Consider the following 27,994-nt stretch of genomic DNA (forward strand, 5'->3'; position numbering starts at 1 on the left):
TCCAATACCTGTGATTTGTTCTCTCTCCAGGGGGTACTACAGTGTCCGCGAATTACCAACCAGCCTTCACAAAACAAAGTGTACTTGTTCCTAGGGCAAAAGCATTAGAGAAAACATTTTTTTTTTTTTTTTTAATTGTCATCCTCTGGTCAGCTCTTCTTGGAAGTATAACCTTGCCGTAGTCACAAAGACAGTGCAAGGGCAGAGATTAAAACTTGACAGAATGAGTCAGTTAGTCCTGTGCTGAGACAGCTTCTGTTCTGAAATAATAAAGTATTGCATCTATCACAGCACAGCTAATGTACTTTTTTTCTTTTCCCTACCTCCTCTCCCAGATCTGGATATCCAATGGTGGACTGGCAGACATTTTCACTGTGTTTGCAAGGACTGAGGTTGTTGATAAAGATGGTGCAAAAAAAGACAAAATTAGTGCCTTCATTGTAGAAAGAGCCTTTGGTGGAGTCACTAATGGGAAGCCAGAAGATAAACTGGGTATTCGAGGATCTAATAGTAAGAAGCAATTAAATTCAATATTTTCATAGAAGTGTGTTTCAAAATTCATGTATTTATCAGAATCCACAAGCAAATCCATTTTGGTAGGGTAATACACTACATTCCAATTTGATTGTGGATGTTTTGATTCCTATTTCTTTAACATCCTTCTCAGTTTTCTGCAGACAATTCAAAGTGCATTTTCACAAATATAAAGATCCATGTTAAGTAATTACCTTCTCATCTGCTAATTGTCATCCATTTCCAAACACCTGACACTCTCATCTTGCCATGGAAATTCCCCTTTGTGTGCTGCACTGAGAAGGTTCAGTAATAAGCAGCATTACTATGATACAGCAGCACTGGGAGCTGGTTTCTCTTTGTTGTTCTATTTATTGGTAGATCTTCTGCTTCACCATCAGTCATTCAGTTATGTGTGTTCTTTCGATCTTTCTTCCAGTTCCAGGCGAGACTGTAGTTTTCCCCAGTCATGCTGTACAAGTTAGAAATATTAGTATTTGTACATTTCATAAATTAAAATGCCAACTCCCAGCTTTCTCACCGTTAACTTCTTTGACAAAGTGTATTTAATTCTGTTGTGTTGTACTGGGAAAAATCCAACTTCTAGTACAGAAAGAGTAAGTTAAATTCTGAATATTGCTATATCTTTTAACAGTATTTCTCAAAAGTTTTCTGAAATAATTGAATGCTATTTTTATTTCAGCCTGTGAAGTACATTTTGAAAACACAAAAGTGCCTGTAGAGAATGTTATTGGAGAAGTAGGAGGGGGGTTTAAGGTGAGTTATGGAGAATAATAATTATTATGTTTAAACCGACCACAAAGATGTCTCTGGGGAAGAGAATTTGTTGTTTGGTGCCAGATTTAGCTCTGCTCTAAAAGGACAAACATTTGTTAACGTCTAAGATCAGTAAATGTGAAAAAGATTAGAGGATGGAATTACTCTGTTTATCTTTTGTATGCAGTAAGTTTCGTATGTTACATTCTCTATGTTCATAGGCACTCCCTTTCTTAAGCACTGTAGTAGTGTATGTAACAGAGAAGCTTCTGCTGTTGGAGTTTCGTTAGCTGGTGCTTCAGTTTTTCCATCCAAGATGACTAAAACTCTTTGTTTGAAAAGAACAAGTTTTTGGTAAATTTCAACAACTTTCACTTTACCCATCCTGGGGTGGGTGATACAGAACAAAAAACAATAGCATTGGAGAAAATTTGAACACCCTTGGATATCTCCCCTCACATGAATGTGCAACTGTGAGTGAAGCTGTAAATGGCTCTTTGAAATTTGCCTGTCCCCATCCTTACCCTTACAGCCAACCTGCCATAAGCAGAGTTCATATGCAGAGGGATGTAAGTTCAAGGCAGCAGCCCATAGGCACAAAATTTTGTTTTGTGTTACTCTAATGCTTAGCATTGCTGCAAAAGTGTATTGATCCAGTCCTTTGGAGTTTCCAGTGGAGACCTCCCTGCCAAGCAACATGTAGTTGTCAGCTGAGTAGGGAAAAAGGAGAGTGAGGAAATGCCACAAAAAACACAAATTAGGATGATGCAGGGAGGGGAAAGAAATAAGAAAGGGAAAACAAAGCAGGCAGACAAGGAGGGGGTTCAGAATGGGGAGAGCAAAAGAGGATAGTAGGAAATTCCGGAGGACATAAGGGGGCTACCCATCAGCTAATCATCACAAAAGGACTCTACCCAAATGAAACGCAGCAAACCACTGCTGAGATACTCAAACATGAACTGAGTGTAAACATTAAACTGAGCATTTATATGTGAGCATGATACAGGCTGCTTCCTTTCTGGATGTTTAAAGGAAGAAGCCTTTCTATAGAAAAGAAAAGGTTAGAATCAGAATCAGTTCATGAATTTTGATAAATGGGATGTGATCAGTGATGAAAGCTGTAAGGTTTAAGCTACAGTGAAAGTAATCTTGTTATATTTGTAGTTTAGTGTTTAAATTAAACCCATGTGGGGGGAGAGAAAAATTCTAGATGTCAACAGAAAAATTCTTGGGGAAAAGGTAGAAATATTAAGTAAGATTTCATGGGATAATCAATAAAGGAAATGGGAAAGTGAAGATATGAAGTAGCCTATACCCAAAGGCTGCATTTCGTAACAACCAGCCAAAAATATGTCAAGAGTCTGTAAATCATGTGGATTTACAAAGTGCGAATAATGAATAAGGTTAAATGAGGCCAAGCAGAGAGTAATTTCAGGTACAGAAGAACAGCAAAGACTGAAAATGAAGTTGTTTTGAAGGAATGGGGGAAAGCATAAGGACAGGTAGAGAATGAGAAGATGATTAAAGTAAATCGGACATTTAAGTACATAAGGAGCACGAAATCAATAAAGGAGACAGAAGGGACTCTTAAGAGATAGTAAGGGTAATTTATTTACAGAAGAGGACAGATACCGCTAAAGTAATTGAATTCTTGTACTTAGTTTATAAAGGAGTTAAGAGTTCAGATGCCAGAAACTGAGACGGTTTTCAAGGGGAGCTGAAGAAATGCTGAAAGAAATTGTGGTTGTGCTGGAACAGATGATCAAGAAATTAGAACTTCTGAGGGACTGAAAAACAAACTTCAACCTTATAGAAAAATTGTTTATAGTTTTTAAATTACACTTGAAATGAAGGTTGAATATGAGATTGATATCCTGAACAAAGGCTAACAATTGTCTGTATTTAAAGAGATATTTAGGGAATGTCTGATAAAATACAAACCTTAGCTTCCTTTCAGTGGGATAATACTGAAAACATTTATAACAAACTGAATAGACAGATGGAAAAATAATGGATTGTGTGCATAATTCACAAGGGCCACCATGGAAATAGTAAATAAAACCTAATATAAGTAAATGCATTGATTATCTGCCGTGTTAAATATACGCCATGGGCAGTGAATTTGTCACAGAAAATTCTCAAGCATTGCAGATGAGTTTTGGTAAACCTTATTTAAAGTTTTGTGACTTATTTCTGAACTTGTTTAGCAAAATATTCCTTCCTCTTGTGTTTATGAAGCAAAAAGTCTTGAAATTCTCAGTACCCTTTCTGTGTCAAGTAATATCAACTTGTCAGATTTCTGAACTGAAGTCTGAGAGGTAAATGTAATTAATATTCACATAAAACAATATTTAGCCTAAATTTAAAATATTAGCTTTTAAAAAAAAAAATGTTCTTCGAATACTTGCATGAGTCCATTTCACTGTAGGTGTTTGTGCACCTAGTGCACAGTTGTCAGAACTTTATCCCTCAGCAGTACTCATCCGGGCAGCTCAAGCAACCTCTGTCTCCACATGCCACTGTGCGCTGGTGTAAGCGGCTGGAACCACTCCGACCCCCCTCAGTTCCTCTTCCCGCCAGTGGTGGTTGTCGGTGCAATCTCAGACTTGTCATAAGAATCCCTCGCTCCTTTGCTTGTGTATACTGTTACTGTTAGAAAATAGTTCAGTTGGTTAGTTTTAGCAAGTTTTTGTGATAGATTTTAATCTTAAGTCTTTTGGGGGGGGGGGGACTAGTTTTCATCTTATCCCAGTACTGAAACGATGCTGTGCTCACCAGGTTTTAAGTCCTGCCGCACGTGTGTCGAACCTGTGCTGGTCAGTGACCCACACACAACCTGTCTGAAATGTTTGGGAGAATCCCACATCAGTGACAAATGTCACATTTCGTCAGATTTAAGTCCTGCTCAAAAAAAGAGAGAGCAATGAGGCTCAGATGTTTGCTCAAGGAGGCAGCACTCGCCACCCCCTTCCATCGGACTCATCACACACAGCTGTGCCCCAAGTACATCAGCCTGGGCACAGAGCGCACCAGAGAGGTCTGCAGCTCCTCAGTCCCGTTTGCTGGTACTGAAGAAAAAGACTTAAACCCTCCTCAGGCTCAGTACCTAGCTTGGGGTTGTTGGTGCCGAAGCCTAGTAGAGGCAGAGATTCTCTGGAGTACCCTTCAGCACAGAAGGGATCATTGCCTCTGGAGCCTGTGCTAGGTCCATTGAGGGCGTCCCCTGAAAGGCCTCTGTGGCAGAGCCATCAGTCATTGCTGCTCCCAGTCACCCTGGAGGTGCATGCAGCTGAAAGGGATCTGCTTAGCCTCTTAGTATGGTATCGCTGGTGGTGCAAGAAGGTTTACAGTCGGTACTCATGCCAGTGGTGCCTACCTCTCTGTGTCAGGAACTCATCATACCGTTACCTCCCAGGCAGCCACAACGGCTACTACAGTTGAAGGGCAAGCCTCCAATGATATCCCTGGCACCACCATGCCTTCGTTTGGGCTACCTGTCTCCAGTCCCAACTGGTTCTGCCTCCTCTTCTGCCCCGTCCCCCCTCCCGCACCCCATTTTGGATGTTTTGCATTCTTCCCCTTCAGACTCGGAGGTGCATCCCTCTGCCATCCAAGACAGAGAGCATACGCTCCATCAGAGACTTGAGGACCATGGGTCATGCAACAGTCACAGCACTGGCCTTTTCCTCCTTCTAATGGGTAATGGCCCCATCAAAGTTGGGTCCCAAGCCCATGTCAGTGGCTGACCATGAGGCACCCCTCCTCCTGCTAGGACATTCCTGCAACTGTCTGGTTCTTTGTCATTGAGACTGCTCAGGTGGCATCAGCATCAGACATCATTTTCTGGTACCTGTACCAAGAACAGTGCCAGCCAGCCAGGAGTCACTTGGGTGGCTTCCCCACCATAAGTATTGGAGCAGCCTCCACCTCAGAATCCTGTGGTGTCCTCTTCCTCATTCCCAGATGAGGCTGTTGAGGCAGCAAGCGATTCACCACCTCCAGAGGACCATGGGGCTTATCAAGATCTGTTGAGAAGGGTGGCCTCTGTTCTTGACATTCAGGCAGAGGAGGTGTGTGAAAGCTCCCACAAGTTGGTGGACATTCTGGTATTGCCAGCCATGACAGCTAGCCTCTGCCAGTTTAATGAAGCCATAATGGAGCCAATCAAGGTGCTCTGGCAGTTACCATCCTCCTTACCTCCCACCGTAAAGTGAGCTGAAAGGAGGTACTTCGTCCCCAGTAAGGGATATGAGATTTGTACTCTCACCTTCTTCCAGGTTCTTTGGCGGCGGCGGCTGCTAATGTTGTTCAGTGTATCCGCTGTCCTGTCTGCATTCAACACACTGGGGCTCCTAGATAATCAAAACAAATCTGTTCTCTGTACTGGTTTTAGAATTGAGTTTGTTGGAGCAGCCTTAGACTCCAAAATCCAGGTTCAAAGTACTACAGGGTTTGGTGTTGTGACTAAAAGCATATGCTCTCTCACAGCCCACCGCTGCCTCAGCCTGCTGGGTCAAATGGCAGCATATGCCTATGTGATTCAACACACCAGGCCGCATCTCAGAAAGCTGCTGGCATCAGTGTATGCCCCAAGTTGTTGTCATGGACAAGATGGTTTGAGTGCCAATGTCAGTTTTATTATTTTTAGATCCTCTGAAAGTCTGTGGGGAGGGAGGTCCCCTTATCGCCCTGCTACCAACCCTCACTTCAATCAGCCCCCTTAGGGTCTCTGTTTGCCTTAGGATCTAATGGCTCATATAAACATTAGGGAGTTAAGAGCTATGCAACTAGCCTGCTCATCTTTCCACCCGCATGTAGTAGGAAAGAACTTGGTAATTCTAACAGGCAACTTGGTGACTATGTTTTGCATAAGACAGGGAGGAGTGCAGTCAACCCAGCTGTGCCAGGAGGCAATTAGCTTCTGGAACTTTTGCATACCCAATCAGTTCATCTCAGGGCTGCTTATCTTTCCTGGAAGCAGGACACATTTGCAGATGGTCTGAGCAGGATCTTCCCCAATCACCACAAGTGGTCTTTACTCCTGGACATCTCCAGATGCATCTTCTAGCTCTGGATGACTCCCCAAGTGGACCTGTTTGCAACAAAGTGCAACAGAAAATGCCACTGATTTTGTTCTCAGGGAGTTCTCAACCCAGGTTGATTGACCGATGCTTTTCTGCTACCTTGGAAGGACCCCCCCCCTCCCCCGTATGCCTTCCTTCCAGTTCCCTTGCTGCCCAGAGTCTTGTTTAAAGTCAAACATGACCGTGTTTGTCTCATCCTGATAGCACCAGCTTGGCCTCGACAGCACTGGCACTTGACCCTACTGAATTTTTACTACCGGATCCAGATGTGATTTCTCAGGACCATAGCCGCCTGCTCCATCCAAACCTACAAGACCACCACCTGACAGTCCTGTTCTAGGGATGTCCAGGAAGTGTTTCGGAATAGTAGTAACCGTAAACTAGAGGCACTTACCTGACTAAATGGAAGTGCTTCTCCATTTAGTCCCAGCAGAAAGACACATCGCCAAAACATGCACCCCTGGACCTTGTACTAGACTGTCCTCTATACCTAAAACATCAGCTTTGTTGACTAACTCTGTATCTCAGCCTTCCATATCTTGGTGGATAGTAGATCCCTTTTCTCCAACCCCATCATTACCAGATTCCTAAAGACCTTGATCACATTGTATCCATATGTGCAAGATCCTATCCCTCTTTGGGATCTGAACTTGGTCCTAGCAAAGTTAATGGGACTGCCATTTGAACACCTTGCAACTTGCTCTCTGCTCCACCGCTCTATGAAAGTAGAATTTGTAGTTGCCACTATCTCCACCAGAAAGGTGGGCAAGTTGAAAGCCCTAATGTGAGAGCATCCCTATATGGTTTTCTATAAAATTCATCTCATCCTCACTCCATTTCTCATTAAGGTAATGTCTGATTTTCATGCTGCTGATCTTCCTGAAACCTTCTGCACATAGAGATGAGGAGAGACTTCACTCATTGGATGTGAGAAGGGGTTTAGCCTTCTGCTTGGAGTGTACTCATTCCTTTAGATCCTCCACACAGTTGTGGTTGCAGACAAGACTAAGGACCAACCGATTTCCACTCAGAGAATTTCATCCTGGATCTCTCTGTGCATTTGTTTGTTATCGCTTTTCTAATATAGCTCTGCCAGCTAGAGTTTTGGTTTGCCCTATTAGAGCACAGGCAACTTCTGGGCTTTCCTGATGCTAGTGCCTATCATAGCCATTTGTAAAGTGGTGACTTTGTCACACTTTTGCTTCTCATTATGCTATTTGCCAATTTGGGGCAGGTTGTCTTTCAGTCACTGTTCAGGTAGTCTCAGGGCACACCACCATATTTGTCTGCTTGTGAGTCCCCTACAACGGAATGGACATGTGCAAGTACTTGCAGGATAAATGGTTGCCTACCTTTCTGTAACTGTTCTTCAACATGTTGCACATATCTATTCCCTAACCCTCCTCCCCCTTCCCATCTCTGTTGGAGTCTATCTAGTACAAAGGAACTGAGCTCTCCCGATGACATAATTAAACCACCTCCAATGAACTGAGGTAGCTATGTCAGCGGGAGTGTCACCAACCGAAATAGCGCTGTCCACACTGGCACGTCTGTCCATGTAACTTATGTCACTCAGGTTTTTTCACACCCCCGGCAACATGAGTTATACCAACAAAAGTGTTAGTGTAGAAAGACCCTAAGTCCACGGCAGGCTAATGCGGATAGATTCACACCCCAGCTTGCTGCAAACTTAATGTTTGCATGTACAAAGCCTTAGTCTGAAGAGCTATATTAAAGCATTTTCAGAGGGACTTTTGTGCAAAACTTCAGGATTATCATTCCTGTATGTTAAATGTTTCAATTGTAGTGCAACAATGAAATCTGGAGAAATGGAAACGTGAAGTTAAGATCCAGACCTTCTTATTCCTGGATATATTTAGTGTAGCCTTCTGAATCCTGAATTTGTAATGGTTTCAGCTTGATGAGATGTGACCTTTGCTTACTTTGTTTGCCAAGCACAGATGTTATTCTTTCAGTCACCTGAAACATTTTAACAAAATATGTGCACTAATTTTGAACACAGTGTTCCAAGTTACATTTCCCTCCCCTTTAATAACATTTAGGTTTTGATGTCCATGTATCAATATTCTGTATATATAACTGGCTTTTTTTTTTTTTAAGTCAGCCTTTTTGTCTGCAGCATGGGTGCTGTTCGAGCAGGGCCGGCTCTAGGTCGTCCTCCCCCCCACCAGCGCAAAAAAAAAAAAAGCCGGAGTGCGGCCGAAGTGCAAAAAAAAAGGGGGGGGGCCAGAATGCCGCCCCTTGAGAAGGGTCGCCCCAAGCATGTGCTTGGTTTGCTGGTGCCTAGACCCGGCCCTGTGTTTGAGGGCATTAAAGCTGTGCCTGGTTTCCACATTGCTTTAATCTTTCCTCAGTAATCTGACTCTTTGGCAGTAGTTAAGGTCAGCTTCATAGACCTTTTTTTTCTTTATTTTGGAATTGGAATGCCCCTCACCTGTCTATCCTTTGGGAGGGAAGGACCATCACCTATACAAGCTTGCTCTAGCAGTTTAGAGACCACAAGCGCTAACTGAGTGGAGTGCATTTTTGGGTGCTTCCTAGTAAAAATCTGTGATAGTGAGACTTCTTTTGCTTTCATGGATAATTCTTTGATGTCACATGATTATCACTTAAATAATGAAAGCTATGGAGAAACAAGACTTTGAGCTTTCGGGAAACTTCTGCAGATGCTTTTCCAGCCCAGGTTTCTTAATATAGTCCATGAATTGGGAGAAAGAATGAGATTATGCAAGAAAAGGTTCTGTTCTCCACTTCCTGCTCCCTTTCTTTTTAACCAGCAGCTATGAGCAGTGTATAGATATATCATTCCAACAACTCAAGCAAGCATTGCCTTAGTAACTTGAATTTATTTGTCATGCACTTAGTAATGCACTAAGTTATGGGTATTCTACCTTACCAGTTAAGAGATGCACTCCTGTATTCATCTACAACCTTGTATTATATAATTATTCATTCCTATTTTCTGTTATTAGTCATGATTCTAAGCACCTTTGCTAGATGCACAATGAAATTCCTAAGGACTGAAAAATATCATGATTCTGATTATAAGTAGGTTTCTATTTTCTTATGCTGTCACTGTTACCTGTAGGCTCCTAGCATAAGGAATTATGCGCATACTATTTTCTTCTATAGGGTATGCATCTAATGGATATGTTTTCCATCCTAGTGAGCTTCATGGATTTTTTTTTTTTTTCCTTTCCCTCCCCAACCTTCAGGATTTTTCTTCTTTATTATGCATCTTAGCTCTGGAAACACAGGATATTATTTTATTAACTTACTCTATTCTTGTTTCTAATAAAAGGGCCCAAACTGAATAATTGCATATAATGTAGTTTGAAGAGGAAGTTAATCTATTTTAAATAGGCTTTATGCTGCAATGGTCTGGACACAAACTTCATTTTTTGGGAAAATGATTAACATCCACTACATACATAGAACGTCTCTGTTCTAACCCTTAACTTGTTCTCTGTAATTTGTGACTCTTGACCTTTGCTGAGAATAAGCGCCTTCCTTTCCATGAAAGCCTATTCTGCCTCCTGTGCACCAGCTACTACACAGAATGGCTGCCTCTACCTCCTTCAAGAGTAGCTGTGTCTCTTAATGTATGCTAGCCAGAGAGAGACCAATGGGAGTAGGGGGAGGTAGAAGTGAAAATGATCCAGTGTGACTTGAAGACTTCCCCCACCTCTATTCCTTTGTTGTATAGAGTAGTGAAAGATAAGAGACAAGCAAGCTTAATACCCCAAATTTTCAAGGTAGTTGGCTGGCCTCAAGCTAAGCGAAGGAGGTCTGGCCCTGCATAGCAGGATTCTCTAGCCATGTGAACTGAGTACGGGCACAGGATGAAAAGTGTGGTCTGCACAATCATACATTAATCTTTGAAGCCCTGAGGGTTGTACTGTTCTAAAATGAGACACCTCTAGAGACAATAAGGCAGCCTGATATTTAGGGCCCTACCAAATTCATGGCCATGAAAAACACGTCATGGACCATGAAATCTGGTCTTTTCTGTGCTATACAGATTTCACAGGGGAGGGCCAGCGTTTCTCAAATTGCGGGTCCTGATCTAAAGGGAGTTGCAGGGGGGGTTGCAAAGTTATTTTAGGGAGATTGCAGTATTCAGAGCTGGGCGGCCAGAGCGCAGCAGCTGTTGGCTGGGCGGCCAGCTCTGAAAGAAGTGCCTTGCCAGCAGCATGCAGAAGTAAGGATGACCTAGTACTGCCACCCTTACTTGTGCGCTGCTGCTGGCGGCGGTGCTGCCTTCAGAGCTGGGATCCCGGCCAGCAGCCGCTGCTCTCCAGCCACGCAGCTCTGAAGGCAGCGCCACCGCAAGCAGCAGCGCAGAAGTAAGGGTAGCAGTACTGCACACACCCCTACAGTAACCTTGCGACACACCCCCCCCACACACACACACACACACGCACCTCCTTTTTGGGCCAGGACCCCTACAATTACAACACCATGACATTTCAGATTTAAATAGCTGAAATCATGAAATTCATTATTTTTTAAAATCCTGTGACCGTGAAATTGACCAAAATGGACCCTGAATTTGGTAGGGTCCTACTGATATTCAATCGTTTCTCTAAGTATAACACTTTTGTGTAACACTTAACTGCTGTGCTCCATTGGTGAAACACTGTTAAAAACCTGTCTGGGCCACCAATTGGTATTTTCTGCTACTAATTGCTAATGCAAAATGCTTGTCACTTGCTGAGGCACCAGGTTTCCTGTGCTTTGGGGTCTGCCATGTAGTAATTTAAAATGAATAATGCATAGTAATATTTTAATTGTATTAACCTCATAAACCAATCTGTGAGCTCACATTTCATTAGTGAAAATTCAAAGGAACAACTTCTATAAAACTGCTCTAAAAGTGTTTATTGCAAAGGCATAGTTAAATACTAAAGAGAGAGACATCCTTTTCCACTATCAGAAGTAACATCTTCAATGACAAAAGAGCCAGCTGCTAATGAAACTAAGTGTTTTTAATGTGGGGTTTCTCTGTAGAGTATGAGTAGGCATTCACTGAAGAAAATGTCCTTCATCTGATGTGTTCTCTCTGAATTCTGTTTTGAGGATAGCTATAGCTAACTTAACCCTTATTCCTTTTTGGTATACTTTCTGTAGAGGAACATAATGAATTTTTGGAGGTGCATTGGTATCTACCAACATAAAGCTGTGGCATTTTACAAAATGGAGTACATTTTACTGAAAGTATAACTTATTGAATAAAGGCCTGTATTTCTTCTTGTAGGTAGCTATGAATATCCTAAACAGTGGAAGATTTAGCATGGGTAGTGCATCTGCAGGAATGATTAAGAAACTGATCGGTAGGTAAAATGAAGCTTACTGAATTTCTGGGAGGAATGAAATCATCAGTCCTTGCATTACAAAAGAAAACTTAATACCCTGTGAAAAGACAGATGTCACGTCTTCCAAAGACACTGTAATAACAGCACTCATTTCAGATATGGACTCTAGAACTGAAAATTTAGACTCTGGCTAACACTAAAGGTTACTTGTCCATAAAATGCTAAAATGCTAATTTTCTAAACAAAATATGCTATCCGGGATATCTGCCTCTGCAGCATCCTGGCTGGTGGTGGGCTGCAGAGGAGCCAGGCAGGCAGGAAACCAGGTAGGCAAGCTGACCGACCTGCCTGCCTCATTTCCATGGAAAATTTTGGTAGAATCAACATGTTCCTGCAGAACATTTCTATTCTGTCAAATCAGCTTCTTCTGACAGAAAGCTGTTTCCTTGAAGAATTTTTGACCAGCTCTAGTTATCGTAATCTAGTGAACTGATGTTAGTCACATTGCTTAAAGAACTACTGGAAGGTGATTAGATATCACATGGCATAGAACCTACATACTAGTTAGATAGAAACTTAAGTTTTATCGTACAGAAGTCTATGCATAGTCTCAGAGATCTGAAGGCTTGCATTTGTAGGAACCTGGATAAAGGTGTTCATTGTATACTTACACACCAAATCCTTTATGTGACATAAATCACTTTTTTTGAATTTAAAGAATCATTCAGCTGGTAAATTCAAGTAAGAGTAACTAACTAATTAATTAACATCACTGCCTGCTCAGAAGCTATTTCATAAACAGTAAATGATTCCAGAATAGCAAAAATACCACAAAGCGGTTGTGTGGTGTAACACTTTGTATGAAAAAGGGTCATTTTGATGTAATCCCCAACTAGGGGTGTATGAAAGAACTGTTGATAGGGTTTCTCTCCTGTAATAAGGCTTTTTTCTGTATCCCAAGGAGCTGCATTTTAATCGCATTGCTGCTACCGCTCTTTGCTTCTAAAAAGTTAAAATAAAAAATTGCATGTTTTTAATACTTTCATGCATCCTCAGTCCATTGTAGTTTATAGCAGAACAGAGTACAGATTATGTTCTCACAACTTCCCCTCTGCTGATGGCATGTTGTTATGTGTTAGAGGAATCTTTCAGGCAATTGTTTTGCATCAATGCAGTCTAAGTTTGAATCTTGTCATCAGATTTACATCAACACAACATATTTACTGGTGGAAATAGATGTCTAAAGGAATAGATTTAATTATGTAAGATGTACCATACAGCTGAGATTACATATTCAGGGAACAATTGAGTTGTTTCAATGAGTTATTTTAAATACCTTTTAAAAAAGATTCCACTCATTGATGTGTTCTCTCTATTATTTTTTTTTTAAGAAATGACAGCAGAGTATGCTTGTACAAGAAAACAGTTCAATAAGAAACTGAGTGATTTTGGATTAATACAGGTAATCAAGAAACTGAAAGCCTATGTTAGAAGATTCTCTCAGCCTGTGGTTTTCATGATTTGTTTTTTGAATAAGGGGTGGGAGAAGGATTTTGTTGCAGCTACTGGTTTAAAAAAATGTTGCTGGATTGCTAGATGCATGGTATTCAATTTGCATAAATTTAGTCTAGAAACTTATGTTCTGATGTTTTGAATATATAGAAGTATTAATGTATCAAACTTAAAACTTTTTCAAGTTTTTTCGTACAAGTACAATTGCTATTAGGTATTCTAAATAGCATTTAATATTTAATGTTGTAATACGTATAAAAGCTTCTTAGTTATGCACTAAATTTTATTATGACTGCTGATCTGACTATAACAACTCTACATCTAAATGTATGGATGGTAAATGTTTGTTTGCTATTTGGCAGGAGAAGTTTACCCTTATGGCTGTGAAAGCATATGTAATGGAGAGCATGGCTTACCTCACTGCAGGAATGATGGACAGGCCAGGAGTGCCCGATTGTTCAGTTGAGGCAGCTATGGTTAAGGTAATCCATTTTATTGAAAAAGACCAGGCATAAAACATTAGAATAACATTTAAATTAAAACTTCTATTTCTGATACAGTTTGAACTTGTAGCCTCTTATCCGAGACATTCAGACACCACAGTGGTGGGTGTGATACAAGAACTTGTAAAGAGCATGGTTTGTTTTCGCTCTCACCCTCACTTTGGTGGCCCTTCAGGGCCTGATCTAGGCTCTTGTCTTCCTATGAAACACTCTCGTACAGGTAGCCTAAGTACTTTAATCCCCCCAGAATTTCCAGAAGCAGCTGCATTTTGACATTGCCACATACAAATCTTGGCTATGCACATAGTGAAGAGAGAGAGCTTCTGAAATTCAGTCCTCATCCAAATGGGTCTTGCAAAAAGATACTGAATATTCCAATTTCCTCAGCTCTTCTCAAATTTGACTTTACACAGAGCAGCATAGAGCTGTTCTTTCACTGTCGGACAGACTGACACAAGATTGAAGTGTTGCCGGTGGGCAAGGGGAATTGTTCTGAGGATCCTGCTTACATACTCCCTGTATTTAGGGAGTAGGGGTGCAAATAGAAAGTCAGCAGGTGTGGAATTTGGGGATGACATTTGGATTCCTCTCCAATTGTGAGAGGCCTGTATTGTGACAGTCGTCAAAGACGACAGTATCCAGGTGTTTCTCCAGGCATGGACCACCCCACCCAGTTAAAATGTAAGTAGTAAGGACCCACTGTCCTGGCTTTCCTTGAAATTGACTCAGAAGCTGGGAAACTTGCAGAATGCAGCTGCTCCCTTAGGATAGGGGTGAGGGAGGGAGTCAGACCTGCCCTCTGTACTGGCTGGCAATATGTAAAAGGATACAATTCAGGGCTTTACTGTTGATATCTCTCCAGCATTTCCTAAATTAGTTTTCAGAATGTTGCTAACTGGCAAAGCTTTCTTGAGAACTGAAGGCTTTCCACTACCTAGAAGGTGAACCTATGTTACTACGTGCTCAGTCCAAAGTAACTTGCTTCCTGGACATGTGAATTTGGGGAGATTTAAACTGTTGAGTGGTCTGCTCCATTCTCTCCCAGTTCATGGATCTGAATCCCCAGGGAGCTCACAGTGGAGTTTCCATGTGACCTAGGGGAAAGGAGGAGCCAGCATGGCACAAAGTCAACTCTCTTTTTAAAAGGATGAAAGAGACTAAGTTTGAGATTTTTGGGCAGTAGAAAACTGTGAGATTTTGGATGGAAGGTACTATAGAAATGTTAAGTATGTTGTTTGTCTTTCTGTAGTCTGAATACAAGTAGCTATTTTCTTAAGGTGGCATCAGTCCTCTAGCATGGATTAATCTCTAAAGCAGGCTGAAAGTAATTCTGCTGTCTTGTGTTCATCTATCCTAATAGAGAATTACCATGTTGTTTTTGTGATATGGAGTTTGGAGTGGCTGTTCAGTTTGAACATTAATTTTTATGGACCAGTGCACTTCCCATGTACTGTAACCAGTGCAATCACAGAAAACTTTAAATTGTCTCGGATGAAAGCCACTGCAAGATACATATTTTGCAAGTTGTTTATATAAACAGTTAATCCCAATTCATTCTTAGTCTTATCCCTCTTTTTGACTTAGGATATAAGAATAAAGCAATCTAGTTTCTGTTTAACTTTAATTACTGCGACAGTAGATGCCAACTTTACTGTGCTTTTGGCAGGTATTTAGTTCTGAAGGTGCTTGGATTTGTGTAAGTGAAGCTTTACAAGTTCTTGGAGGCCTTGGCTATATGAAAGATTACCCCTATGAACGTTATCTTCGGGACAGCAGGATCCTTTTGATTTTTGAGGCAAGTATGAATAGATTAATAGATACTAAGGTCAGAAGGGACCATTATGATTATCTAGTCTGACCTCCTGCACAACGCAGGCCACAGAATCTCACCCACTCACTCCTGTAACAAACCTCTAACCTATGTCTGAGCTATTGAAGTCCTTAAATCATGGTTTAAAGACTTCAAAGAGCAGAGAATCCTCCAGCAAGTGACCTGTGCTCCATGCTACAGAGGAAGGCAAAAAACCTCCAGGGCCTCTTCCAGTCTGCCCTGGAGGAAAATTCCTTCCCGACCACAAATATGGCGATCAGCTAAACCCTGAGTATATGAGCAAGATTCACCAGCTAGATACCCAGGAAAGAATTTTCTGTAGTAACTCAGATCCCACCCCATCTAACATCCCATCACAGGCCATTGGGCCTATTTACCATGAATATTTAAAGATCAATTAATTACCAAAATCATGTTATCCCATCAAACCATCTCCTCCATAAACTTATCGAGTTTAATCTTAAAGCCAAATAGGTCTTTTGCCCCCACTGCTTCCCTTGGAAGGCTATTCCAAAACTTCACTCCTCTGATGGTTAGAAACCTTCATCTAATTTCAAGTCTAAACTTCCCAATGACCAGTTTATATCCATTTGTTCTTGTGTCCACATTGGTACTGAGCTTAAATAATTCCTCGCCCTCTCCGGTATTTATCCCTCTGATATATTTATAGAGAGCAATCATATCTCCCCTCAACCTTCTTTTAGTTCGGCTAAACAAGCCAAACTCCTTGAGTCTCCTTTCATAAGACAGGTTTTCCATTCCTCGGATCATCCTAGTAGCCCTTCTCTGTACCTGCTGCAGTTTGAATTCATCCTTCTTAAACATAGGAGACCAGAACTGCACACAGTATTCCAGGTGAGGTCTCACCAGTGCCTTGTATAACGGTACTAAAACCTCCTTATCTCTACGGGAAATACCTCGCCTGATGCATCCCAAGACCACATTAGCTTTTTTCACGGCCGTATCACATTGGCGGCTCATAGTCATCCTATGATCAACCAATACTCCAAGGTCCTTCTCCTCCTCCGTTACTTCTAATTGATGCGTCCCCAGCTTATAACTAAAATTCTTGTTGTTAATCCCTAAATACATAACCTTATGCTTCTCGCTATTAAATTTCATCCTATTACTATTACTCCAGTTTACAAGGTCATCCAAATCTTCCTGTATGATTTCCCAGTCCTTCTCTAAATTGGCAATACCTCCCAGCTTTGTATCATCCGCAGACTTTATTAGCGCACTCCCACTTTTTGTGCCAAGGTCAGTAATAAAAAGGTTAAATAAGATTGGTCCCAAAACTGATCCCTGAGGACCTCCACTGGTAACCTCCCTCCAGCCTGACAGTTCACCTTTCACTGGGACCCGCTGTAGTCTCCTTGTTAACCAATTCCTTATCCACCTTTCAATTTTCATATTAATCCCCATCTTTTCCAATTTAACTAATAATTTCCCATGTGGCATGGTATCAAACACCTTACTGAAGTCTCGGTAAATTAGATCCACTGCGTTTCCTTTGTCTAAAAAATCTGTTACTTTCTTAAAGAAGGAGATCAGGTAGGTTTGGCACAATCTTCCTTTTGTAAAACCATGTTGTATTTTGTCCCATTTACCATTGACTTCAATGTCCTTAACTACTTTCTCCTTCAAAAGTTTTTCCAAGACCTTGCATACTACAGATGTCAAACTAACAGGCCTGTAGTTACCCGGATCACTTTTTTCCTTTCTTAAAAATAGGAACTATGTTAGCAATTCTCCAATCATACGGTACAACCCCTGAGTTTACAGATTCATTAAAAATTCTTGCTAATGGGTTTGCAATTTCGTGTGCCAATTCCTTTAATATTCTTGGATGAAGATTATTTGGGCCCCCCGATTTAGTCCCATTAAGCTGTTCGAGTTTTGCTGCTACCTCAGATATGGTAATATCTACCTCCATATCCTCATTCCCATTTGTCATGCTACCATTATCCCTAAGATCCTCTTTAGCCTTATTAAAGACTGAGGCAAAGTATTTGTTAAGATATTGGGCCATGCCTAGATTATCCTTGACCTCCACTCCATCCTCTGTGTTTAGCGGTCCCACTTCTTCTTCGCTACTGTAAATCAGAACAACTTTACCTTCCAAGTATTCTTGGCATAAATTTGAAACTAAATGAAACAAATTCTATATAAAATTCTTTCAGAATGGACAACGAATCGTGTTAATGATCTTCATTTGGAGTTTCAAATTATCTGATGTGCCATGGAGAAGAGTGTTCCTTCTGTAAAGACCGTAGGACATGCAGGGTCTAGAGAATAGATTGCTCCTTTTTGGGCACACAGTTTGAATACCCAGTGGAACTGGCATCTGTCTACCCCTAAAGAGTCAGTGGTATGTCTTTTTTTGGGAAAAGATTCTGATTGACATAATTGCCTCCTCTTTAAACATTTAGAAACTGACCATTTTGACCAAAAAGATAGTAGCTATTACTAACTATGGTATCAGGAGAAAACATAGTGAAAGGAAAAAAACACAGTCCCAGCTCAGCATTTTTATAGCCAAAGGATTCTGACTCAAAATTTTAAAAATCCATTGTTTACTTTATGCTTTTTAGCTAAAACTTGTAACCAGCTTACACCAAGTAAATATGCTTCACTGCATGTTAGTTGCTTAAATAAGAGGTTAATTGGGGTGAAGTCTTATTAGTAACAAGAGAATTTTCCACTAACTTCCCTCCATTCTTATTCTTTGTTATGTGATGAATCAGTGCTAACACATGGGTCAGGTTTGGTGGTAAGAACTCTAGACAAAATGTTCAGGTGTTTCAGAATGCATGAATGTTAGTTTCTACATTTGGAATTGCATTCTCTAATGGAATTGTTTGACTCAAACAGAAGTTTGTTCAAAGATACTTTGTGATGTAGCTTACTTTTTTGGAGCATAAGCATAGGTAAACTTAGTTTATCTTGTAAAGATTCTTCCTCACAGGCTTCTTACAAGTAAAAAACAAAAACAAAACAAAAAAGAAATTTGAGTAAAATTTGTCTGAGACCACCAAGCCTATGACAGTTTTAGAGTATGATTTTTTTAAAAATAAATCTTGTTGATTGCAAAATACATTCTCCCTTGTTTCATAGCTGGGTCATCAGTAATCATTCCTCTAGTTTGTTTGACTCCGGTTTTCAGTATAGATTTTTTCCAGAAGAACTATTACAAATAGAGGGCAATTCTCACTTTAATTTTAACAGGACATCAAAAGTCCTGTGCCACAAATGAAAATGTCCTATAATTGTCAGGCCACTGGCATTCACCTAGCTTTACCACACCTATATGCGATTTTTATTTCGCTGCGTTAACTAAATCAGTGAGCTCCACAACTGATCAGTTAGTGAAACAAAAATTCGGAGCAACTGAAAGTTGGTCCTTCAAAGTAAAGGAAGGATTTGGCGGATAGAAGGATTTTTTTTTTTCTGGTTATCCCAAATATGGGAAGATTTTCCTACCAGATTTATAGGAAGTCTGAGTCAAGTCAACTTTCATCAAAAACATTGCAATTACATCTCTTTTTTAAAAATGCTTGCTTTCTATCCAGTCTTCTCTTCTAATCTTGACACTTGGGTAAGTTCCTCCCTTGCTACCAGATGGAGACAATACACTGACCTTATTGGTGATGTCATCCCTGTTCATAAGGGCCTTAGTGAGTCATCGGGGTCAGTTGTTTCTCTCTCCAGCAGCAGGGATGCACAGTATTTTACCAGCTGACAACAGAAGTCTGAAGAGAAGGAAAGGCCTGGTCCCTCCTTCCCATCCTACCAAAACAAATTGGCCTAGCGGTGTTCTAAAATGTCTTACAGAAATTTACTAGTCATTCTTACTTAATGAATCCCCTTTCCTCTGGATTTGTAGCAACCAGGATCAGGCCCGTCATTAATTCATCACACATTTGGCACCAGCCTGGTGTCTCTAGTACATTTCCCCATCTCCATCAATCCTCCTTATTTCTGGATTTTGTCTACATCTGTTAGAACAATCACATAATGGACTGTTTGGCACCAAACTCTTCAATATCAGGTTCACTCCTTGTTCTGCTTCTACTTGCCAAGTAGGCATCTGGGGTTAGTTACAATAATTTTTCAAGGTTTCCTTATTAAAGCAATGTAATATGTGATAGTCCTACTGACTGACAACATTTCTGTTGTTCTAATTAATGTACAGCTTCCTCTTTTTCTTGTGCTGTTACATATTTGTGGACTGGCAGAAGAAAGCCCATTGGTTTTTTCCACAAGTCAACAAATAAAATGGTCAGAATTTCAAAATTAAGATACAGAAAAGCAAGCCGAAACCAATGGTATAAAATGGTCATCTTCTGTATGAATTGAGCAAGAGGAACTTACTCCTCTCCCTCCCCCCATTTTGATTGTCAGCCAAAAATATTAAAACAGACTAAAAATATTGTGGGAAAGGGTTTCCTTTGTTTAATAGAAGAACAAAGTAAGTACCTATGTAGCAAATACATTTTATGTTGTCCCAGTAATCTAGCAGAGTAGAGAGGAGTAGATTAGAGGATAAATTAAAATAGGTACAAATGATTCTCATTTCTTTTGTCAGGGGTCTTGTGCATTTCAATTAAGCATAAAGGGACCACATTCTCAAATGTATATTCCTCTTAATTTATACCCTTCTGGCTGCATTCCTTTTTAAGCTCGTCCTTCTGTTCCTTAATTGGCCAGACTTTACGGTGACACCTGTCATTACTTTCTTGGACAGGAGCCATATTGCCTCTGTATTACTCCCTGACAGAAGGTAAAGGTTCAGGAGTAGAGCCTGAGTTTCCCATAAAGATGGCTGTATAAGAGTCACTCTGGCTGGTTTATGAATGACAATTGAAAGAATATTTTACCTACTTTATTTTGTGCTCGGTGTCAGAGGATCAGACTGATATGGCAGGACTGGGCCTATGGGCTCTTTGTTTGTTTGCAAATACCTGTTGAAATCCTAAGGTAATAGTTACGGAGTGCTGCCATTCTCCACTGAAGTAGATGAGTCCCACAAGTTTAAACAAACCACACAGGAGCACATTGACTTAAACCCTATCTCTCAAGGTGTTGAGGATGAATACATCAAAAGTTGAAGGCACTCAATATCCTACACTAATAGGAGCCATATAAGTACCTCATAAAGATAGTGTGGAAGAAAACAAACTCCACTTTTAGGTTGGAAGCAAATTTCAAATAAAAAATATCAAAAACTCCTTATTGCCACCACCACTGCCTCTGTCATTACCTCCATTACCATTGCCACCCCTGTAATATATCCAAACATAAACAGTACTATCTAGTCTAATAAAACCCAGTGGCCAAGGCCTTCACATGTTAGTAATTTATTTAAGTATTGTTTAAAAAATTTATTTTTTAAAATTCAGAACGTCATATAAGCAAACAATTAAATAAACAAATAAATCAGTAGAAATAGAAGTATATGACATTACCACAAATGACTCTAGGGAATTTGAATTGGAAATAGATGGGTTTTATGAAGGGGTTGATACGATGGCCATTCCAGGGGTTTGTAGTGTATTGGGAGAAAGGAGCCCTTATTGTTATTTAGTTACCCAATTATAAATAACCGGACTCCTACTCAGAGGGTATTCAGAGTAGCGGCCGTGTTAGTCTGTATTCTCAAAAAGAAAAGGAGTACTAGTGGCACCTTAGAGACTAACCAATTTATTTGAGCATAAGCTTTCGTGAGCTACAGCTCACTTCATCGGATGCATTCAGTGGAAATTTCCAGTGCATTTCCACTGAATGCATCCGATGAAGTGAGCTGTAGCTCACGAAAGCTTATGCTCAAATAAATTGGTTAGTCTCCAAGGTGTGACTAGTACTCCTTTTCTCTTTTCAGAGAGTATGTTCTGCCACTGGAAATTTTACCTGTACTGAAATGATCCCAGTAACTAACAATTTAACCTGTACCATCTTACAATATACCCCTTCTTATGCTATTGATGTTAATGCCTCTCAAAGGTATTTGAAAATAGTGAAACAACAGACGTGGTATAATGCTATCCCCGAAAGAGATGTAGTAGGACATCGAATAACCATAATTAATGCCACATTTGAGACTGTGAAATTCACCCTGCACCTATCCAGCTTTCAGATTACTTCCATGTATCCCAGTTGTTCCAAGGGAGCTGCTATCCAGTTCGAACAGCAAAGAGCATGGGTCTCCTCTAGGAAGAAAAGAGGCTTAGCTGGACACTTACAGGATGGTGCAAATAGTGCAGCAGCAATTTGGAATATTGTTAAGGGACAACAACATAATAAGAGATTAGAACAACTAGAGAGAGCCACAGGTGCAAGCTAAAGTTGGTGAATTACCAAAAATTTGTCCTAAAAAAAAAAAAACAAATTAAACAAAAATTAAGAACTTTAAACAAAACAAGGGCAACAACATAATAAGAAATTAGAACAGCTAGAGAAAGAAGATAGGCAAGTCTTGCAAACTTCTGTTTGCCTGGGATTGGTAACTTTTTTTCAGTGGGTATGTATCATTAATTATAGCAGTTGACAAATGCATTTTTATGCCTGGGCTGGAGAGCTTTCTTGATTATCTTAAATTTCTGAGCTAGGCAAATTCTTTTCTCCTCCAAGGTAAACTTTTCGATACAATGTTTTTATTAAAACAAAATTTCATATTTCTTAGCTTTTCCTTACTAATCTTATTTGGAAACTTTTCACTTCAATAATGGAGTCCTTTTGCATTGGAAAGATTTGATACAAATCTGTGTACTAGATCTGCATCTGCCTCATCTTTGGGAGGCTTATTCTTTTTAGTATTTTTGGGATGGCATCATGACCACCAAAATTCTATGCAGCTATATGATATTTTATGCACGTTATTAAATGAGCATATTTGCAAATAATTGGAATGTAACAAACTTCAGTTTGTGGTCAGTTCACCCCCAAACAGTAGCAAGGGTAGGAACTTGGCATGGGTAGGTGGGTGCTAGAGGGTGCCTGAAGGGTTCTGAGACTACCAGGGTGGATGATAGGGTAGGTCGGGGGTTCAGGTGTCGGGTGACTCTGTGGAGGCTGTCTGGGGGAGAGTCTCTTGGACAATAGTTGAGGTATTTGGGCTGATAGCTGGGTAGGGGAGCCTGGTCCACTATTGAGTCCCCTCACGTTCTGCCCTTGCTGCCACCTACGCCTCCCAGCTGTTCTTTTCTCACTTGACTCCAGTGCTGGAAGCAGCCGTTCAAAAAGCAAACAAGTTGCCTGCAAAATAGGCACCACAAGGGCTCTTGGTGGTAAAAGCAGCAGCTACGACTGTGTGATACTCGGCAGCCCTATGGCATTGCCATTTTAAATAGTCATTCTTAAGACGTGAAGCTAAAGGATTGTGTTTAGATTTGGTTTAAACAGGTTTTGCTAATCTATTTTTAACAAGGTTTGCTAGCCAGCCTAGGTGACCCCAAACAGAAATATATTTCAAAAAGTTTATTCAAATCTTAACAGTTTAGTCCATCCAGATTCTCCAGTCAAGCAGTCGGTAGGATCTTAAAACATTCCACCTTCATTAGAAGGCTTTCAATAACTCATTCTTTGATACCAGCTGCTGTAGTTCGCCTCTGAAATACAGTAAATTTCATTTGAATCACCTCTTTAAAATGCTGTAAATTATTCGCTCTGAAGAATGGTATTTAACACCAAGTATACAACAAAATCAATTAACTTCCCGTGTACGCAGTCTATATATTTAATTGTTTCGGCCAGTTTATTTTAAAATGAACAGCTGGCAGAAGAAGATATCATTATGTTAGACTGGCACCTGCTAATACTGCAGTAGTTTGTCACCATTTCTGTTACCTTCACGCTTCTGAAGGGATTGCAGTTAAGCAATTTAAAGCTTCTTATTGGACATAAATTTTGCATACCAGGTAAAAGCACGGCAGCTAGTTCTTTCTTTCGCTCCCCCGCTCCCCTCCCCTTCTGCTTCCAAAAGCACTAATATAACACTAATTTGTCTGCTTTAGATGTAAGCTGTCGTCAAAAACCATTTAAATTCTTGGCATTTAGGGAGGTTTTATGTGTGCACAACTTATCGGAAATATGGCTATCTTTTTAAAGCAAAATTTAATGATTAAACAGGAATAAATGCTTCACCTCTTTTCCCAGATAAGTGTGGGCAAAGAACTCTAGCAACAATAACTTCCTTCTTTTTTTAGTGCATAAGCATTATCTAGGTATTACATAAAGTCTTATTGACTTAATCAGCGCTCAGCCTAATAAAATGGACTCTGTCCTCATGGTTTCATTCATATTTTAAAAAGGTCCATAAAGACAGGAAGAACAGTTTCAATGGCAAACTTTGGGATTTTGCAGAGGCAGAGTACTATGCACAGAGAGAAGGCTTCAGTTTACTGGGATTTTGATGACACTTAATACACCATCTTAAAATCTTGGCAAATGGCTGCCAGAAATACACAGAATAAGAATACTATGATAGCTGGAACAGGGATCCAGTGGCCTTTAATCAGAAAATGAACGTCTTTCTGCCAGTTGGCCGAAACACAACTCTCTACCATGTTGGCTTTCCTCTGTCAAAAATTCAAAAGGACAAAAAAAAAATTCAGTCTTTTGTAGCTAAATAGGGCTTAAAGAACAACAATTATATATAAGTAAATTTCTGTATGTGTAAGATAATAGGTCACTAGTTTGAATTAATTACCCAGTACCATTTTCCTATTAGCCAACAGTAGATTATGTATGGTGTGGGTTGAGTAAAGTGTGATGAGACTTTATCATGAACAGTGTATAGCCTTATTTTATTCTGCCAAAATTTTTTGTTCCTAAAGATGTTCAGAATGCTGTATACTCAGGCTTTAACTCTCTGAGTCTTTCCTCCTAAGTTAATGTTTTCCTAATTTGAAGCGGCGATTACTTGGCATAAAAGTAGCTGCTTGACAAGTTTAAAGATACTTGTGTTTTTCTTTGACAAAAACATTGGAAAAAGTTTACATTCTATCTCATTGTGGGGGCTAGAACAAGCACTATCAGACAAGAAAGTATGTTTCTACTCCATGCAAGGACAGAATGCTTATGTTTATTTCAGCATTATTATTCCCTTGCATCTTCTTTCAAGGAAAAAATCCTAATGTGTTGTGGCAGCGATAACAGACAGCTCTCCAAATCAGCATGAGCAGCTACAAGCTTTTAGGCCTGGCTAGAACTAAAAATGATTTTCCAATTTGAATGTAATATCCAAATACATTTAGTGCAGGATAAGTTCATGTTTATTTCAGTTTGAAATTGGTTTCTAAAAATGCAACTGTGGAAGAGGAAAGTGGAATTAAATTAAAATGGACTTCTAGACTATTCAAATAAAACTAAATCTGTGGGAGCAAAGTGCTGTTGATTTTGGAGTGCTCTGACATTTATATTGTAGACCAAATATGCCTGATGTTTAGTGGTGGTGTTGCCCTTTCCTTTTATTTAGAGAAGTGAAGTATGCAGTGTTTACTTCTCTAAGCAAGGAGGCAGACCAAAGCAGTCACTAAGCACCAGTGACACTTGGGATGTGTTGAACAATTGGGTTTTGAATCTCATCAAACTAAAAATAGCTAAAAGCTTCAAAGAAAAAGAGGCTCCAAAATTCATTAATGTTGTTTAAAAGATCAAGTAAAATAATCCTGAAAGCTGAAAATTATCGATGTAATCTAGCTGGGGCAGTAAGGTAAATACTGTGGATTGCTTGTGGCTACTTATAAACTAGAACTGCATGAAATGTGTAACTTAAAAAATGCAAAAGATATGTGCATAAGTAGGTATGTTAGCTAAACAACTTGTGTTCAAAATTATAACTCTAATTCCCATGTTTTAATTCATTCATTATTGATTCTTTTGCAGTATTTTGTCTGCCAGCAATAGTGAGGGAGTTCTTTGTCTTGGATAGACCACCAAAGAGGAGTTCATCCTAAAATGAGTTTGAATTCTTAAAAGTAATGTGGAAAAAGAACATATCACACCCTACCTTTAAACATTAAAAACTCTTTATTTAAGAACTATTATTTAAGAAAATATGTGCATTGCATAACTAGGTTTATGAAATACTGGAGGTAATGGGCACCTGGTATTGACTATATTTGTATCATGTCTCTTACAGGGAACAAATGAAATTCTGCGAATGTATATTGCTTTGACGGGTATGCAGTATGCAGGAAAAATCTTAACTGGAAAAATTAAGTATGTTCTTACTACTTGCTAGTAACATTCACTTAAGTTAACCAAAATTGATAGTCAATACATTGTCCATTTAACAGGAGGTTAGAGCAGAGAGATTGCAAGCAAAAATTAGAGTATTTTGAGACCTTCACAAAATTTTGAAAAGTCATTTCAACTCTTGATGCTTGTTTAGACATCTTTTCTGTATGTTTATGAATTTTAGACAACTCCATTTTATTTTACAACTTTAAAACAGTGACTTAAATCTCTACATGTTTTACTAGCCTACATGGGTGGACTAGAGTAAATCCGTCTTGTAGGACCTTTTTATCATCCAGCTAGTAATGTAACTTTTTGTCCAGAAATTCATTAATGGCTATTCTTATATACTAAGCCATGCTCGGTAGCCTTGTTCTAGGACCGCTGTAGGATCCTCAACTCAGTGATAACAGATTTCTAGATTTTATAGGGAAAAGGCTCTAGCCTACTTAAAGAATATACTAGCCTTTTGTAACTTAGTCCTGGCATCTTTGATAAGGTAGCTGCATTCTGCTTCGCAACATGCTGTATATTTTGATCACTCTTGTACTACTGCTAGCCAGGCTACACAGTAAGTTAAAGACTTAACAAGGAGGGAAACCACAAAAGTTCTGGCTAACCTTCCAGTACTTTCTGTGGCTATTACAGTAGCTTGAGACCTCCCTCCGTCCTGCAGCCCGCAAGCGTCCTCCACCATCTGGCTCGCCGTTACCTTTATTTCGCTGTCATTTGTCAGCTGTGTTGCAATAGCGCCAACAGAACCTTTGGCACTTCCCAAGCACGGTACGATGCCGGGCTTGGCTCCAGTGGGGGGCTTTGCACCAGCGTAACTACACCACTAACTGCTCCAGTGCAAAACCCCAGGATGGAGACCCGCACCAGGGAAAAACGTGCCTTGCACTGGTGCATGCTGCTTTTACATTAGTGCAACTGCATTGGAACCAAAACCAAACAGCCCCCAGAGTACACATGCCCTCCGTCTGCTCCAAAGATCTTACGGTCGGCAAAGCTCTGCTTCCCTGCCCCCCCCCCGCCTTTTCTCTTGGTGGTAGATGGGGGAGGCAAGAAGCAGAGCAGGATAGAGAAATTTCTGCTACAGCTGCTGCTTCTGAGAGAGAGAGCATGTGTGCTCCTATTTCTCCTTTCTACTTTTACCCCGTTCACGGGACCTTAGTCATTTGGGTACTTCTGAAAATTTTATCCAGCATCCCCATATTTGGTTGCAAGCATCTTCAGGAGTCTTCTGTTTCCTGGGTTTTCCCTAAATGACACAGTGCGTGTTTGGCTATAACTCAAGGATAAACCACAACAGCACCAAATATACAAAGACAAGGGCATGGGAGAAAGTCCACATTCAGAAAGGTAATGAAGATGGGCTTGGGTGTTATGATTAAGGGAGAGCACCAGAAATTTGTTTAGTTTGCAAGAGGTGGGGTTAATATGAGCCCATTAAAGGCTTTGGTGACTGGCAAAGTTCATGCCAGATTGTAGTTTGTTCAGCATGCAATGAGCTCTCATATATATGTATTTATACATTTGTTCCTTCTTTGCACTTGTGTTGCTGATTCTGAGGACATTTCCCGTGTCTGAGATGTGGGGATGGGGGGTGGGGAGGGAGAGAGGTACAGTCTTCAGCGTACGTTGTCCTATAATGTTTCAGGGAAATGAAGAAAGGAAATGTCGGCGTGGCATTGGAGATATTTGTGAACAAATTCCGTGACAGCATGGGCAGAAAAGTGGATTTAGGCCTAGTTGGCAAAGATGGAGTAGTACATCCCAGCCTTGAGGTAAGTACTGAATGTTAATTATCAGACAAACCTATTGGACTAGAAAAGCTAGTGTCAACTACTTGACAGTTTTCCTTCATCTTAACTCAAGGGGAGGTGCAGGAAGCAGTGCCCTTATAGAATATCTGGACTCTGGCCTACCACCACGCTAACTTGGGGGTCTCAGTTCTTTGTCACAGCCTTAGGCCCTGATCCTGCAGAAATTTAAGTGTGGGCTTTATTTGTATATAGTGTAAAATTGGGAGTTTATAGAAAAATGACAATGACCCTTCCAAAGGAAGGGAAGAAATTAGTGGAGAGTAGCACAAGTTTGTCACAGTAGAAACTCTTACCAGTTCCTTCCTCATCTGACTCCCTTCTCTTTCAAAGTATTGCTCATTTTCTTGGCCTTAGTGGAACCCCTTTTTTCTTT

The 27,994-nt window shown here is 40.2% G+C and overlaps 2 protein-coding genes across 4 annotated transcripts in view; one reads left to right on the forward strand and one right to left on the reverse strand.

The window, feature by feature from the left end:
* The window catches only part of ACAD9 (acyl-CoA dehydrogenase family member 9), a 62,570-nt gene that overhangs the window by 28,745 nt on the left and 5,831 nt on the right, over positions 1-27,994 (forward strand). For 2 of the 3 annotated variants that reach the window (XM_073352220.2, XM_073352222.2), the window contains 8 exons: positions 336-510; positions 1,217-1,290; positions 11,653-11,728; positions 13,102-13,172; positions 13,585-13,704; positions 15,392-15,520; positions 25,698-25,777; positions 27,456-27,582. In XM_073352220.2, coding sequence (XP_073208321.1) covers positions 336-510; positions 1,217-1,290; positions 11,653-11,728; positions 13,102-13,172; positions 13,585-13,704; positions 15,392-15,520; positions 25,698-25,777; positions 27,456-27,582 — 852 coding nt within the window. The remainder of the gene's footprint in view (positions 1-335; positions 511-1,216; positions 1,291-11,652; positions 11,729-13,101; positions 13,173-13,584; positions 13,705-15,391; positions 15,521-25,697; positions 25,778-27,455; positions 27,583-27,994) is intronic. The other variant, XM_073352221.2, reaches the window with a different exon arrangement.
* CFAP92 (cilia and flagella associated protein 92 (putative)) overlaps positions 22,432-27,994 on the reverse strand; it is a 94,151-nt gene continuing 88,588 nt past the window's right edge. The window contains exon 19 of the mRNA XM_073352217.2: positions 22,432-23,163. Within this exon, the coding sequence (XP_073208318.2) occupies positions 23,123-23,163 (41 nt within the window). The 3' untranslated portion in view covers positions 22,432-23,122. The remainder of the gene's footprint in view (positions 23,164-27,994) is intronic.

This window comes from Lepidochelys kempii, chromosome 7 (assembly GCF_965140285.1).
Source record: "Lepidochelys kempii isolate rLepKem1 chromosome 7, rLepKem1.hap1, whole genome shotgun sequence".
In the NCBI taxonomy this organism is placed as follows: domain Eukaryota; kingdom Metazoa; phylum Chordata; order Testudines; family Cheloniidae; genus Lepidochelys; species Lepidochelys kempii.